Source organism: Dromiciops gliroides, chromosome 1 (genome assembly GCF_019393635.1).
Source record: "Dromiciops gliroides isolate mDroGli1 chromosome 1, mDroGli1.pri, whole genome shotgun sequence".
NCBI lineage: Eukaryota > Metazoa > Chordata > Mammalia > Microbiotheria > Microbiotheriidae > Dromiciops > Dromiciops gliroides.
The window spans coordinates 656362979-656376688 of NC_057861.1; the positions used below are offsets into that span (position 1 = coordinate 656362979).

A 13710-nucleotide genomic window follows, 5' to 3' on the forward strand; every position below is an offset into this window, starting at 1 on the left:
AAAGGAAAAACTTGCTAACATTTTGAGGGTGTGGGACAGTATTCTGAGATATGATCTACATGTGGAACTCTCCAATGAAAGAGTGTCTTTAACATGGACTTGGAAAGTTGCCTGGGCCACTGGAAGTTTACCCATGGTCCACATAACTAATATATATTAGAGACAAGTCTTTCTGAGTCTAAAGCTGCCTCTCTATCCACTCTGCCATGCTGACTCTCTCTCTTAACAATTAAAACGACCCAAAAGTAGGATGCCTTGCTTCAGTTGTTGCTGGGTTCTGCCTCACTTAAGATCTTTAAGCAAAGACTGGATGGCCATTTGGCAGATGTATCACAGAAATGATCTTTTCTCAGCTATTCCTATTAGGAGAATCTGTGATTCCATGAAGGGGACTTTGACTTGATAGAAGGAGAAACTTCTTAACATAAAGAGTCTGCCTCAAGAAAGCAGGGGTTCCCCATCATTGAAGGTCATCAAGCAGAGGGTGACTAAGTGACTTCTTGTTGGAATGCCATAAAGGAAGTCACCTACTTAGGTACACATAGCATTAGAGCTGCCTTTTGCAGCTCTAAGCCTCTTCAGTCCTCTGAGTCTTCCCAAGTGATTTCTTCCTTATAGAGGCCCCCAAAGGCATAGTTCACAGAAGACAAACACTAGCTTTGAACAAAGCTTATGAACCTTATGGCCAAAGGTTGTTAAAGGATTTCCCTCATAAAATTCTGCTTATTAGTGAAAATAGATTTTTTTATATCCATCTCAGTCCCAGTCATCTAAATGAGTGATGATTATAAAAAGACTTTTTCGGAGTGGTAGCATCCTCAGATACTAATTGTAGGAATAACCTATCAATTGACATTGGGACTGCACGTCCCCAAAATAAACTAGAGGAAAAACCTGTCAGTTCCAATAATAAGGATATGCGGGGCAAGATTTTTCCTAAATGATAAGCAACAACTATGTTTTCTCTAAGAGATGAAAGAAGTGATTTACACTGAGAGAGAAAATGTAAGCCAATATGATCAGATCAATCAATAAACATTTATTAAGCACCTACTATGTACTGAGCACAGTGATAAGTGATGAGGATACAAAGTCAAAAGGCAGTCCTCCCTGCCCTCAAGGAGCTTGTCTCTCTCATTAGATTACAACACAAAAACAAAGATATACAAAGCAAGTTATATACAGGATAAACAGGAAATCACAGAGGGAAAGTGCTGGAATTAAGAAGGATTAAAGAAGGCTTCCTATGGAAGGTAGGTTTCTAGTTGGGATTTAAAGGAAGCCAGGAATTTTAGGAAATAGTCTGAAGGAGGGAGAGCCTTCCAGGCATACCCAGAGCTAAGAGAGAATGTGTGTATCTTGTTTGTAGAACAGCCAGGAGGCCAGCATCACTGAATGGAAGAGGATGTACAGGAGAGTAAACGTGAGAAAAGACTGGAAAGATAAGAGGGGGCTAGGTTATGGAAAGCTTTACGTGCCCAACAGAGCATTTTGTATTGGTTCCTGAAGGTAACAGGAAGTCACTAGAGTTTATTGAGTAGGCATAGAGTGACATGATATGTCACTTCACTTTAGGAAAATCACTTTAGTGGCTGAGTGGAGTGAGATTGGAGTGATGAGAGACCTAAGGCAGGCAGACCCACCAGCAGGCTATTGCAGTAATCAAGGGTTGAGGTGATGAGGGTCTGCACTAAACAGGTGGTAGTGTAAGAAGAGAGAAAGGGATATATTTGGGAGGCATGTTGCAAAGGTGAATTTGACAGACCTTGACAACAGCTTGGATATGGGGAGTGAGAGCTAGTGAGGAATCCAGGCTGACTCCTAGGTTGAGTTAATCAGATAAGCCAACCAGCTTAAATATACTGTAAATTTCTTTCCAGTGGCAGCAGGGGTAAAAGTTAACTAGAACTAATTCAAACCTTCTTTCCCCTTCTAATGGTCTTGAGAATCTATGGAGCATGATAACCACCAAGGTGAGGGATTGATTCCAGGATCTTTTGATCTTTACGTGAGTTGACACAGTTGGTTTTCTGGATATCTTTTAATGGACCTAAAAGGTCCATTGTCTAATCATCTAAAGAGAATTCTGCCTGTTGATTCCACACTCTCTGTATTGTGTACAAAATAGAACCATAGTATTGGTTATGAAAAGGGTCATCTATGTGTCCAGATTACCCCAAATTTATATCTACATAGAGGAAGGTAAACTTTGAACATCTGGAAATTTCCTTTTGGTTTCCCCCTTTTAACAGGTGGATGGTAACTTCTTGGTCATCCTGTACCCGAAGCTGTGGGGGAGGGGTCCAGACGCGTCGAGTTACATGTCAGAAGTTGAAAGCCACTGGAGTCTCAGTACCCATGTCCAATGAGATGTGTTCCCAACTGGCCAAACGACCTGTAGACACTCAAGCATGTAACCAGCAGCTCTGTGTGGAATGGGCCTTCTCTGGTTGGGGCCAGGTAAGGGACTAGACTTTTTTTTTTTACTTTAAAGGTAAGCCTGTAAGTTTGCTTATAGTTGCTTACAAAGGTGTGAGCAGAATACCACAACTGCAGCCTCCCCTACTTATGTAGAATATTCTTCTTTTCCCAACTCTCATTCATCAGGTTTCAAGTACTCTTTCTCATGCCTAATATCATACTGTACTCCCCAAATGTTACCACCTCATTCTCTATTTTAATGCTCCTCTCCCATTCCCATCATATGTTTCCTGATACCCATCCTGTTATTCTCTGCCTTATCATCTGTTTAGATTTTCACATTTTCCTGTAACACCTAAGGTCTGCTACAAGTGCCTACACCCTCATGCTTAACTCTCATAGGGCATACTCTTCATTGTCTGCCAGACAACGTTAAAGAAGATGAATCCTATCCAGTAGCTATCACCTCGATACTGTTAACACATCATTTCAAGCCCTGTTCCATTTCCAAGTCTAGCCCTACTCCACATACATAAAAATAAAATAAGTCAGATATAATTGCAAGAAAAGAAAGACTATCATCTGAATGTGATTCCTATCTCAAAAGCTTGGAGGGCGGAATATTGCAGTTTTTCTAAATTTAAAAAGAAAACTATAACCAAAGCAAAGCTCCTTCTCCCAGCAGGATTCAGCTATTGCTTTAAACTAGCCCTTGTTTTGCCAACTGGGATGCTCACTACAGTCAACATTATTTTAATACATTTTTAAGTAACCAAGAAAACAATACTACAAAGTTACTGATGCCTTTGGCAAAATGGAAACCATTAGCATGAAGCTGACCAGAAATAATGGCCCTGAAGTTCTTGGATGTATTCTTTGAAAAACATTCACTCTCAAGTTAACACCCTGTGGTTCTCTGCTAGAAAAGATCTAATATTTTGGGCAGAGGTATGGTCACACCGTGTTCAATGGCAGCACATAGTTAAGGGTTTCAGGTAAGGACAAGGCTACTTGCTACCAGATCATAACTGTACTGCCTGGATGGATATGTCCCCTTCCCAGCTTCCCCCATTCCCTTGCATGTACTTCATCCAGATTGAACATTTTCCATAATCAAAGACAGGTGTACTGATCCATTTTGCCCAATCCTGAGCATTCCCTTACCTAGAAGAACCTACTTTTTTATGACTCTCTCCAATCTCAGTAAGGATCCTCTTGCCTAATCAGGCAGTTAGATGGATTCCAATTAGGTAACAGATCACTAGCTCTGATTTCTGCATTATGTCATCAGGATCAGGAGAGGAAACATCAGGTTCACATTCAGCAAGATTAATGATCCTTTCCCAACAAAATGAAAAATGAGTAAAGAATCTACCCAGGCCATTCCTGAAATGACTTTTGTCCCCTTCTATCATGGATTGTGATTAATTATTTGATCCCACAGCCCTATCATTTTTTGCTTGGAATTCTCTTTCAAGATTCAGTTATTCAGTCAGCAAACATTTATTAAGCACCTTCTGTGGGCTTAATACCGTGCTAAGTAATGGAAGAGACATAAGAAACAGTCCTCCCTTATGGAACTACTAGCCTAGCAGAGGAAAAAGCCACTAAAACAAGGAATTATAAAAGCATTATATAAGTGCCTTAGAGAATTTCAATACAAAGTGCTATGTCAAGTCCACGTGTGGTGTGGGGATAATTACACTAACAAAGAAGTGGTCTTTTAGTTTCTTCCATTTTTAAAGGATGGATGGAAATTTTACAAGTTTCAGGGGGAAATAAGAAATAGGATGAGCAAAGGCACTAAGACAGAAGAGTGTGTCTAGGGTACCCCCTTCCCCCCATCCAAACAGTTACACCCACATTTCTATGAAAATGCCTTTGGAACAGTGACTCACACATTTTTGTTTCTCCATCTCCTTTACTTCAATAAGGGAAGGAGAAATAATGCTGGTGGTATCCCTTGGGGAATTAAAAACACCTCCTCAACCTTCAAGAACCTGGCTTGGTCTGATGCCCTTTGTGGCTGATATTTCTCACCTGCTCCTAAATAAGTCCCTGTGGTTTTATGAACATCACAGCCAAAAAAAGGACCTTTAAGGGCCCAGAAGTGAATCACTGCCTTAAGAAACTAAAGCTACACCCTACTATAATGATCAGAAAGGGACTGGCAGTCTTTTTGCTGTATTGAATACAACTAGCAATGTGTGGAGCATTGACTAAAGCCTAGTGATCTCGGTGTCTTCCAGAAATTGTTATTACAGTGGCATTTATCATAAGGGGAATTAAACCCTAGGTTATCCCTTTCAGCTCCCAGAAAAGCTTTCCTTAGAGGGCTGAGTCATTGCCAAAGGGCTAGCTGGTTTCCCTCATCAATGGCATTTTCCCAAGTGTGCCAAGCTCCATTCCCTTCATACCCCAGGTTTCACATATGCCCCATGATTACTGCAGAAAGCTCCTATTTTTCCAATTTTGGCAAGTCTTAGGGATGTGAATTCTTAGCTCCCCCTTCTTTTTCCTTCCCAGTTTTTAACCTGAAGACTATGAAACCAAGGGCAAGTAGGGGGAAATGGCAAGGTTTGGTTTCTTAATTTTGCAAATAAAGTGGTTTTGAAAAGCAAAAGCTCACTGGGCGCCATATTGTTTTCAATGCCCTCCAGGCGAAATATTCCATTTATATTTTTCAAACTTTATAGCAAGATATACTTTCAAATGATCAATCTAGAATAGAAAAAAACCAAGGTTTTTGTTCTGGCTCCTCACTTGTAACTAGTAACCACTTGATGATAGAATATAGTGCATTTTAGCTGTATGGAAAACAGTGCTAACCATCCAATGACTCTTTCCCTCCTAGTCCCTCATGTCTTTGAGATGATTTGATTTTGTATGGAACTAGAAACAATACAAGAGTCCCATGGCCCTGTGCCTCCAAGTCTTTGTGAATGCACTGAAGCCCATTTGCAAGACTGGACTCTGGTCCTCATGCCTCCTACCCCTCACCAAGGACACTCTTACAGAAGAGGTTGGGCTCCATCCCTCTTTGCCTTTCACACAATGCCTTTCTTCTCCCTCATCCACAGTGTAATGGGCCATGCATCGGACCCCGCCTGGCCGTGCAGCACAGACAAGTCTTCTGCCAGACAAGGGATGGAATCTCCTTACCCCTTGAGCAATGTAGTTCCCTCCCAAGGTAAGAAAACCCTTACACCCTTTGTCACACAGGAATGGGAATTGTAGGGCTTTCTAAGCAAAATTCACTATTCCCTCCTACCCTCCAGTTCTGAGGAATAGGATTTCACCACCTCACTCTACCACTCACACTCACTTTTCAAAGTCTCAGAACCTCAGTCCAGTGAAGGGAAGGATTAGGCCCGGGGCGGGGGGGAGGAATGAGAGAGAAGCAGAGATTGAATACTGGGGAGATAAGACTAAGGCAAGAGTGAACTCGGTTGTGCCCACCCCATCATTTGGTAAAAGAGTTCTACCCACTGAGCCCCAAACAGGTCTCAACAAGACCTATTCTTGCCAGTGCAACAATCAGAAGACCAGCTCAGGCAAAGGAAACCATAACTGATCTTTAATATTCCCATGTTGGAGAGGGTGGGGGAAGAATTGACAGTTGCCTAGGACCCTCCTCTAACCCCAAGTCACACAAGAGACATTTTCTCAGCACAGGCATCCTACCTCTCCCTCAGCAATCTTCCTGGGAGCCAGGCTCAGTCTGAGGGTACATTCAGTTTGCCTGTCCATTGCAGATCAGAATGCTATGTGCTCACTGACTTGTGTCAGCATCCTTCTTCTCATTCAAAGTCCCTCTCTATCTGCTTCATCCAGGACCTGTATAAAACCCATTAAACAGATATTGGTTCTGCCTCCTTGAGATGCCAAGACAGCAACACTGAAGAAGAGTCATATATAAGGCAGATCCACCCAGGCTTGCCCTGGCTCAGTAGTTCAAAGATTTCCAAATTTGTTAGCATGGCCATTCCCTCAACCAACACTGAACAGAAGCTTCTATAATTTAGTATATGGTCTTTGAGGGTTGCTGTGCCCAAAGAAATTCATCTCCTCATGGCCAACCCCTCTCGTCTTCAGACTGCAGACTTATTTTCTATTGTTAAGGTAGTATTTGAGGGGCAGCTAGGTAGAACAGTGGATAAAGTACTGGCCCTGGATTCAGGAGGACCTGAGTTCAAATCCAGCCTCAGACACTTGACACTTACTAGTTGTATGACCCTGGGCAAGTCACTTAACCCTCATTGCCCCCATACACACACACACACACACACACACACACAAAGATAGTATTTGAGCCCTTTCCAGGATGACAGAGCATGTACTTTGCTGGCCTATCCTTAGAGAACCCAGTGTTACCCTCTTGCCATGATGAGGCATCAGAGGGGAAGGGAATAAGCATTTATATAGCACCTACTATATACCAAACATTGTGCCAAGCATGTTACAATTATTGTTTCATTTGATCCTCACAACAACCCTGAGAAGTAATTGTTATTATTATCCTCATTTTATATTTGAAGAAAATAAATCAAAAAAAGATTAAGTGACTTGCCCAGGGTCATACAAGTAAGAAGTATCTGAGGTCAAATTTGAACTCAGGTCTCCCTAACCGTAGACTCAGCATGAGCTGCCTCTAATCAGATGTTCGTATACAATAATTAGTAGGAGGCAGTCATAGGAGCATAAGGCTAGAGGGGGATGGGACCTTAGAGGTCATCTAGTCCAACCCCCTCATTTCACAGGTAAGAAAACTAAGGCTCAGAAAGTGACTGCTCCAAGGTCACAGATAAACATGGCCATTAATTGTGTCATCACAGCTCCCAGGTTAATATCCAGGCTTCTTGAATGTCACTTTAGGAAGGATCTGTGTGACTGGGGAGTGAATGAAAACAGGGCCAAATTGGCTTCTCCTTCTTTCATTCCCAGCGCTCATTCTCTATGTTTGTCCCAGCTCAGCAGGCATAGAGAGGACAAGTCTCAGAACAGTAAATGATGATTTCCAATGTAACCCCAGTCATGGACACAGTGAAAAGAGCGCTTTATTTGGAGTTAGGAGATGCTTAGTTGTGGTGTGACTGTGGGCAAGTCGCTTTAACCTCTCTGTGCCGCAGTTTCCCCACTGGGAATGATGATAAAACCTGTACTATCTACCTTGCAACAGAGAGTGTAGGGAGGGAAAATGTAAAGCTGAGGGAAAAGGGGAGTTGTTGTTCTGGTCGGGGTCTAAATTCCCAGAAGGCAATGCTGTCTCCTGCCTCCTAAGCATGCTGATAACCCTCCTGTGCATTTCCCCTCAGGCCTGTGAGCACTCAGAATTGCTGGGCAGAAGCCTGTGGCGTACACTGGAGGGTCAGCCTGTGGACACTGTGTACAGCGACGTGCGGCAACTATGGCTTCCAGTCACGCCGAGTGGAATGTGTGCACATCCGCACCAACAAGCCTGTGCCAGAGCATCTGTGTTCCTGGAGACCCCGCCCCGCCAACTGGCAGCGCTGCAATATCACCCCTTGTGAAAACAGTACGTTCCAACCCAAAAGAGTCCTCTGCAATATTCCAGCCAGGCTGCGGGTCCAGAGGGCAGCCCTAAGGGCCCGGGCCCCGTGGTTAGTGCTATGGAACAGGTTTTCTTAAGGATTACAATCCCCAGGCTGCATAGACCAATGTCTTCAAAAGGAACCTTTTTCCGCGTGTGTTTATGAATCCATACACCTGTGTGCACAAGGGTGTGTGCATATACAACTAGAGTGCACATGTGCCACAAAATCTGGGTTCTCCCTTTACTGCTCTATTGGTTAAGCATGATGGGTGCGACCTGGGGGTTCTAGCCCTCATCTGGAGAAAAGGAGAGGGTAGGCTCCTCTGGGGAAAACAACTGGTGGGAACCTGAGCACACTCAGCATCCAGCTCACGTATGGGCAGCAGGCAGCAGCCAGGCCTTGCCAATTAAAATAAGCGTTACATACACCGAAGAAGAAAACCATGAAGTCCACTTTGAAAACCACCATTGCAGGGTCTCACCATGAAACAACAAACATCCCTGTTATCTGGTTTCCTTCCCTCTTGGCCATGCAGTAACCAGAACTCTTCAAGGTGCCAACACACACATGCATTTTGCTATTTAATAGCCTTTTTATAGACTCATGGGAGTCGAGGGCTGAAAGGGACCTCCCCTCTTCTTTTTACAGATGATAGAACTGAGGCCTAGAAAGATGAAGGGACTTGCCTGAGGCCACTTAGTCCGTAAGGGCTAGAGCCTGAATTCCACCCCATTTCTTCTGCCTCTGACTTTCCTACTCTATTAGAACACAGTCCAGTCTCCCAAGTCCAAATTCTCCCCAGCCCATGACAGGATGTCTGTATTAGCTGAGGATTTGGGTTTTTACTCTTCTCAAACCCTTCCATCCTAAGGGCCATGCTTCCTATCAAGGAAAAAGCACAGAAACCATAGAACAAAAGCAAGGAACAGAAAATGAATCTAAGCATTCAGTTCTTCCTATTATGTCAGCAAGAAAATATTCTTATGGTGAAAGAGACAAGCAAGGGGGCACAGAGTGCAGTTAAATTTTTTCTTGTGTGTAATTACATTGAGCTGGTTGTTCTGATTATTTGGCAAAGAGAATTCTAAAACAATGACAAAATGCAAAGTAAACTATACACCTTAACAGAGTTCATTACCAATTTATCTCTTATTCTGTAAAGTTTTCTCTTCGTTACATGAGCAAATATTTCCTGAGTAGCCTGTGTGCAGCAGATCCATTTGCTGGGCAGTGTAACGTGGCCAACACTGCCACCAGAGATCTGAATTATTCCTGGTAGTATAGACAGCAGGTCCTCAACAACAGAACACAACTACCTGACAAGTTGTACCGGTGATTAATAACGGGATGCTGTAATGGCATTAATCTACCGTCAGACACTACCTCAACATACAGCAGAACTTCGTTCAGTGTGAATCCATCCAAATTCAGTTAAACAGTTAAGTCCCTTCTGTGCTCTGGCATTGTGCTTGGCAATGACATAGAAAGATGAATAATGAAACAGTCCCTGCCCCTGAGGAAATTACAATCTAGAGAAAAGGGGAGGCTGTTAAGGAGAAGCAACATATACAATTTAGTAATATAAGGAAGAATATGATTGAGGTAAAGTACTATGAGAAATTTTACGTAGAAGAGACCCAAAGGAATTAGGTGTCCGAAAGGGACATCTAGAACTGGAAAGGACCTTAGAAGTCATCTAGTCCTGTGTGACCCTGGGCAAGTCACTTAACCCCAATTGCCTAATAAAAAAAAAGTCATCTAGTCCAACTCCTCCTCATTTCAGAGATGAGAAAAGTGGGGTTCAGAAAGGTGGTGACTTACCCAGGGACACATAGGAGTCAGAAGTGGGATTTGAACCCAGGTCTTTCTGATTTCAAGTCTAACACCTTCTCAATATCAATGGGGCTTTACTGAAAGGCTGGCATCTCAGCTTAGATTCTAGCCCCTGCCAAGGAGAGAGTTACAGTGAGTTTTCAGTATATTCCAAATACTTATATGTTTCTCACAAGACACACTGTAGATGCATTCTCACATTGTAGACGTGGTGAGGGCACAACCTGCTTTTTTCTCATTTGCCATTTTTTGTCCTTTGTTTTATAGATAATAGTGGACTTCTTCCTTTTCTTAGTGTCCCCTTCTTCACCCCTTGCACTGTCAAGTTGATATGACATAGTGAGAGAGGATGAACTCCTCAAGCATGTAGAAATGCATTGGGAGCAATCCCAGGCAGGCTTGTGTTTCACAGACTATGCTAGAGGGTGACAGGGAAGGAGAAGTAGAGAAGGGAGCAAACGTTCCCGCTTTTTCTACTACCAGGGGAGAATGAGGATGGGAGGAGGAAAAGAGAAACATGCCTATTCTGGGCCCAGATTCATCAATTCCACAAAGATTGATTAAGCATCTAATATTTGTAAGGCACTGGGGCTACAAAGACAGCACTCCTCTGGCCCACCCAGATTTCATTAACCACGCACGCCCCCATCCCCCCCCCCTCCCAGCCTGCCTGGCCTACACAGAATAGCATTTGTCGATTTGCCTTTATTTCACCGTTTCCTTTCTGTCCCCTCTCCCCAACCCCTTCTCCTCCTTTACCAGTGGAGTGCAGAGACACCACCAGGTACTGCGAGAAAGTGAAGCAGCTGAAACTCTGCCAACTCACCCAGTTCAAATCTCGCTGCTGTGGGACTTGCGGCAAAGCCTGAAGATGGGGAGCAGGGGATGGCACTGCTCTGGCCACACACAAAGGACTCGTGCAACCAAGTGGGACAGAACTCGAGCTTTCTTCATTTTATTTATTTATTTCCCCCTCCCCTTCTTCCTCTTCCTCCGTCCCCACCCCCCACACACACACCCTCCTCTGACTCCCTCCCTGGACCCCCTCCTTAATCTTAAGGGCCTCGACAAGCTTTCCCTTCCACACTTCTGGAAGACAGAATGCGATAAAGGCAGGAATAGCTAGAATTATAAAAGGAAAGGAAGAAAAAGGTTCTAGGCTGAGCCAGGCCCAGAAAAAGCAAGCTGCTTCATGGGGCTTCCCCCTCCGATGATGCAGAGAAGCTAGGAGAAGGTGCCACCACTGATGCCACTGGCCCCAGGAGACAAAGCCTCCACCATGCCTAGTTAACTCGATAGACAGGGGGAAGAAAATTGGGGGGTGAAAATGGAGGGGGTAGATTTGTACGTATTTACACAAACCTTGGACAACTTAACAGGGTGTTTGTTTTGTTTTAGAAGTGTGTGTGTGTGTGTGTGTGTGTGTGTGTGTGTGTGTGTGTGTGTGTGTATGGGTGTGTAACACAGTACTGTCTCAGTTTGTCTCATCTGCCTGCCACGTCCTCTTTGTCACAATGAGGATGACTGGAAGAAACCAAGAAGAGTGGGCTTTGATCTGAACAAGAACCAGTCTAGAACCCAGCCCTTCCCCTTCTCTGAGGGAGAAAGTAAGAAATAAGGTCATAAGAGAGCAGGCTGTAAAGGGAATGAATCGGTAGACTGTGCAAGAGATTAGGGAAGAAGCATCAAGAGTTATGAGGTACAGTATTATCTATGAAACAAAGGAGATGGGGAAAGAGACAGGGAAAGGGTGTGTGTATACAATGGGAACTAGAGGTACACAGTCTGAATACCATGTCAGAGGTTATCAAGGACTTAAGAGTTCAAAGGAGCATTAGAGGTCATCTACTCCAACCTATTTGAGAGATGACAAACCCAAGGCCCAAAGATGTTGACTTACCCAGAGTCATATAGGCAATGAGCAACAGGACTGGGATTTGAAGCCACAACCTCCAATCCCAACCCAGCCCACTTTCCTTTGGATATAATACTGCCTCACAAGAACCAGTTATGCTGGGCTCAAAAATGTCACGTGTCCTTTCAACTCGTGGGCTTTTGCTCCCTTAAGTCAGCCCTCAGAACTGGCATAGTGCTTTCTGTTTGGTCGATGCCCAAATCCTTCTCTTGGGAATGAGAGAGCCTTCTGGGGAAGGGACATTCCTCATTTAGGGCCATTCTTTTCTGTGCTGCAGCATTCACATAGGATGGCCAAGTGACTAATAGGAGTGGGTACTTTCTACTGACTGGCCAATGGTGCTCTAGGAGCTATGCATGGAATAGTGCGGGCTGGAAAGTTTCATCTCTCTCCTTTAGTGCCTTACAAGTAGACGTATCTTGGGCAATGGCTCTTGTGAGTCCCTTCTGCCTGTGTAGCTCTGGCACTCAAACAAGGTTGTAACCCATGTTATGTTGTATTAGAAAGCTTCATTTGATCAACCAGGAGCTCCCCGACACAAAGACTTCAAAGGCACAAAAAGACTTTATTTGGGAGACTCTGGTTTTGGAACAACTTCCTGTTTCCCTTATGGCAGAACTTGGGCACCGATGCCAAACGTGGCATGTTAATGACTAGGGAGGGGTAGTGCCTCTAGAGTAAGCCACAGTGCTGCTTCTCTGCCCACTCAAGAATAAGGCACCACAACTTCACTCTGGGAGTGCCATGGCTCTGATTTCAGCCTTAAAATTCATTTGGGGAAGTCGACATCAAGGTCAACAGCAATGTTCCTCTGCTGTATCCTTCCCCCATGAAGCAATGAGGGAATGGTCAGAATGTGTGTCTCTCTCTCTACATTCTTCCTCTTCCTCCAGAATTGGGCTCCCAGAAATCATGTTACTTAGAATCAGTGTAAGTTTTATTTAAAATAAAAAGAGAATGTCTTCTATGTCTGTATATCTTTTGTGTATATTTATTAGGATTTCTTGTATAAAAAGTGCAATATTAATAATTGTACATGATGTTGTCCAGATAAAACTATCAGGGGTAGGGGTGGGGGGAAGGGAGGGGACTTTTAATGACCTTCCTGAAGTTGTGTTCCTGTCAAATTGGTGGTGATATTGTATGTTTTTCTATTTTAAATGGCACTTGGCATCTAACTTTGGAATACATTCATTCACTGTGTACAGAATATATGGTAAACTCTTACACGTGGGATGACTGGGCAACGAGAGGGGCTTAATTTGTGACATGGTAGTTTTGCATGGAATGAAGGGCAGATCCCTTTAATAATAATTGAGTGATTGTTTCTAGTTCAGTAGCTAATGGAAAACAGTGGGAAACTGTACATTTCATAACTAGCGAAACCTTTTTCAGTGAACTCACCTGTAGGGTTTTCGCACCTGGGACTATGCTTTGCAGAAACCCCCAGAGAGCCATAATTTGGAATGGAAAACCCTGAGCTCTCTTGCATGGAATGAATGTACTTTCAAATGTTTGTCCTGTGAATTGTGACTTGGCAGCATCGCAATAAGAGGATATGGGTTGCTAAATACTGTGGAAGGATGTGACTCTTCCCTGAAAAACACAAGCCTGTATTTATATTTTTTGTACAGATAATGCAGCTTATTTATTTAAATTCTGTTGTCAGACTCGTTATTTATGAAGTCCAACTGGTTCCGTGTTCTATGGAGTAAAAGCCTCACCCCCCCACCCCCACCCCCACCCCCCCCACACACACACCTTCATAACGTGGCTCCAAGAGAGGTCCATTTCTTTGGTCAGTAGCATTTTACAGCAGTACTAGTCAACAAACATTAAATACCTACTATTCTCAGAGCACTATGCTAAATGATTGGGATACAAAGAAAGGCAATAAATAAATAAACAAATGAAAACAATACTGGACTTACTCAGGTAGAGAGAAACTGATCATAGATGCCTACGAATCAGACAACCACATTCTTG

At 43.5% G+C, this 13710-nt stretch overlaps 1 protein-coding gene across 2 annotated transcripts in view; it reads left to right on the top strand.

Moving 5' to 3' along the window:
• ADAMTSL1 (ADAMTS like 1) overlaps positions 1-13355 on the top strand; it is a 1070304-nt gene extending 1056949 nt beyond the window's left edge. For both annotated transcript variants that reach the window (XM_043978110.1, XM_043978111.1), the window contains 4 exons: positions 2253-2460; positions 5502-5611; positions 7737-7957; positions 10572-13355. In XM_043978110.1, the coding sequence (XP_043834045.1) occupies positions 2253-2460; positions 5502-5611; positions 7737-7957; positions 10572-10678 (646 nt within the window). In that variant the 3' untranslated portion in view covers positions 10679-13355. The remainder of the gene's footprint in view (positions 1-2252; positions 2461-5501; positions 5612-7736; positions 7958-10571) is intronic.
• The last annotated feature ends 355 nt before the right edge of the window (positions 13356-13710 follow it).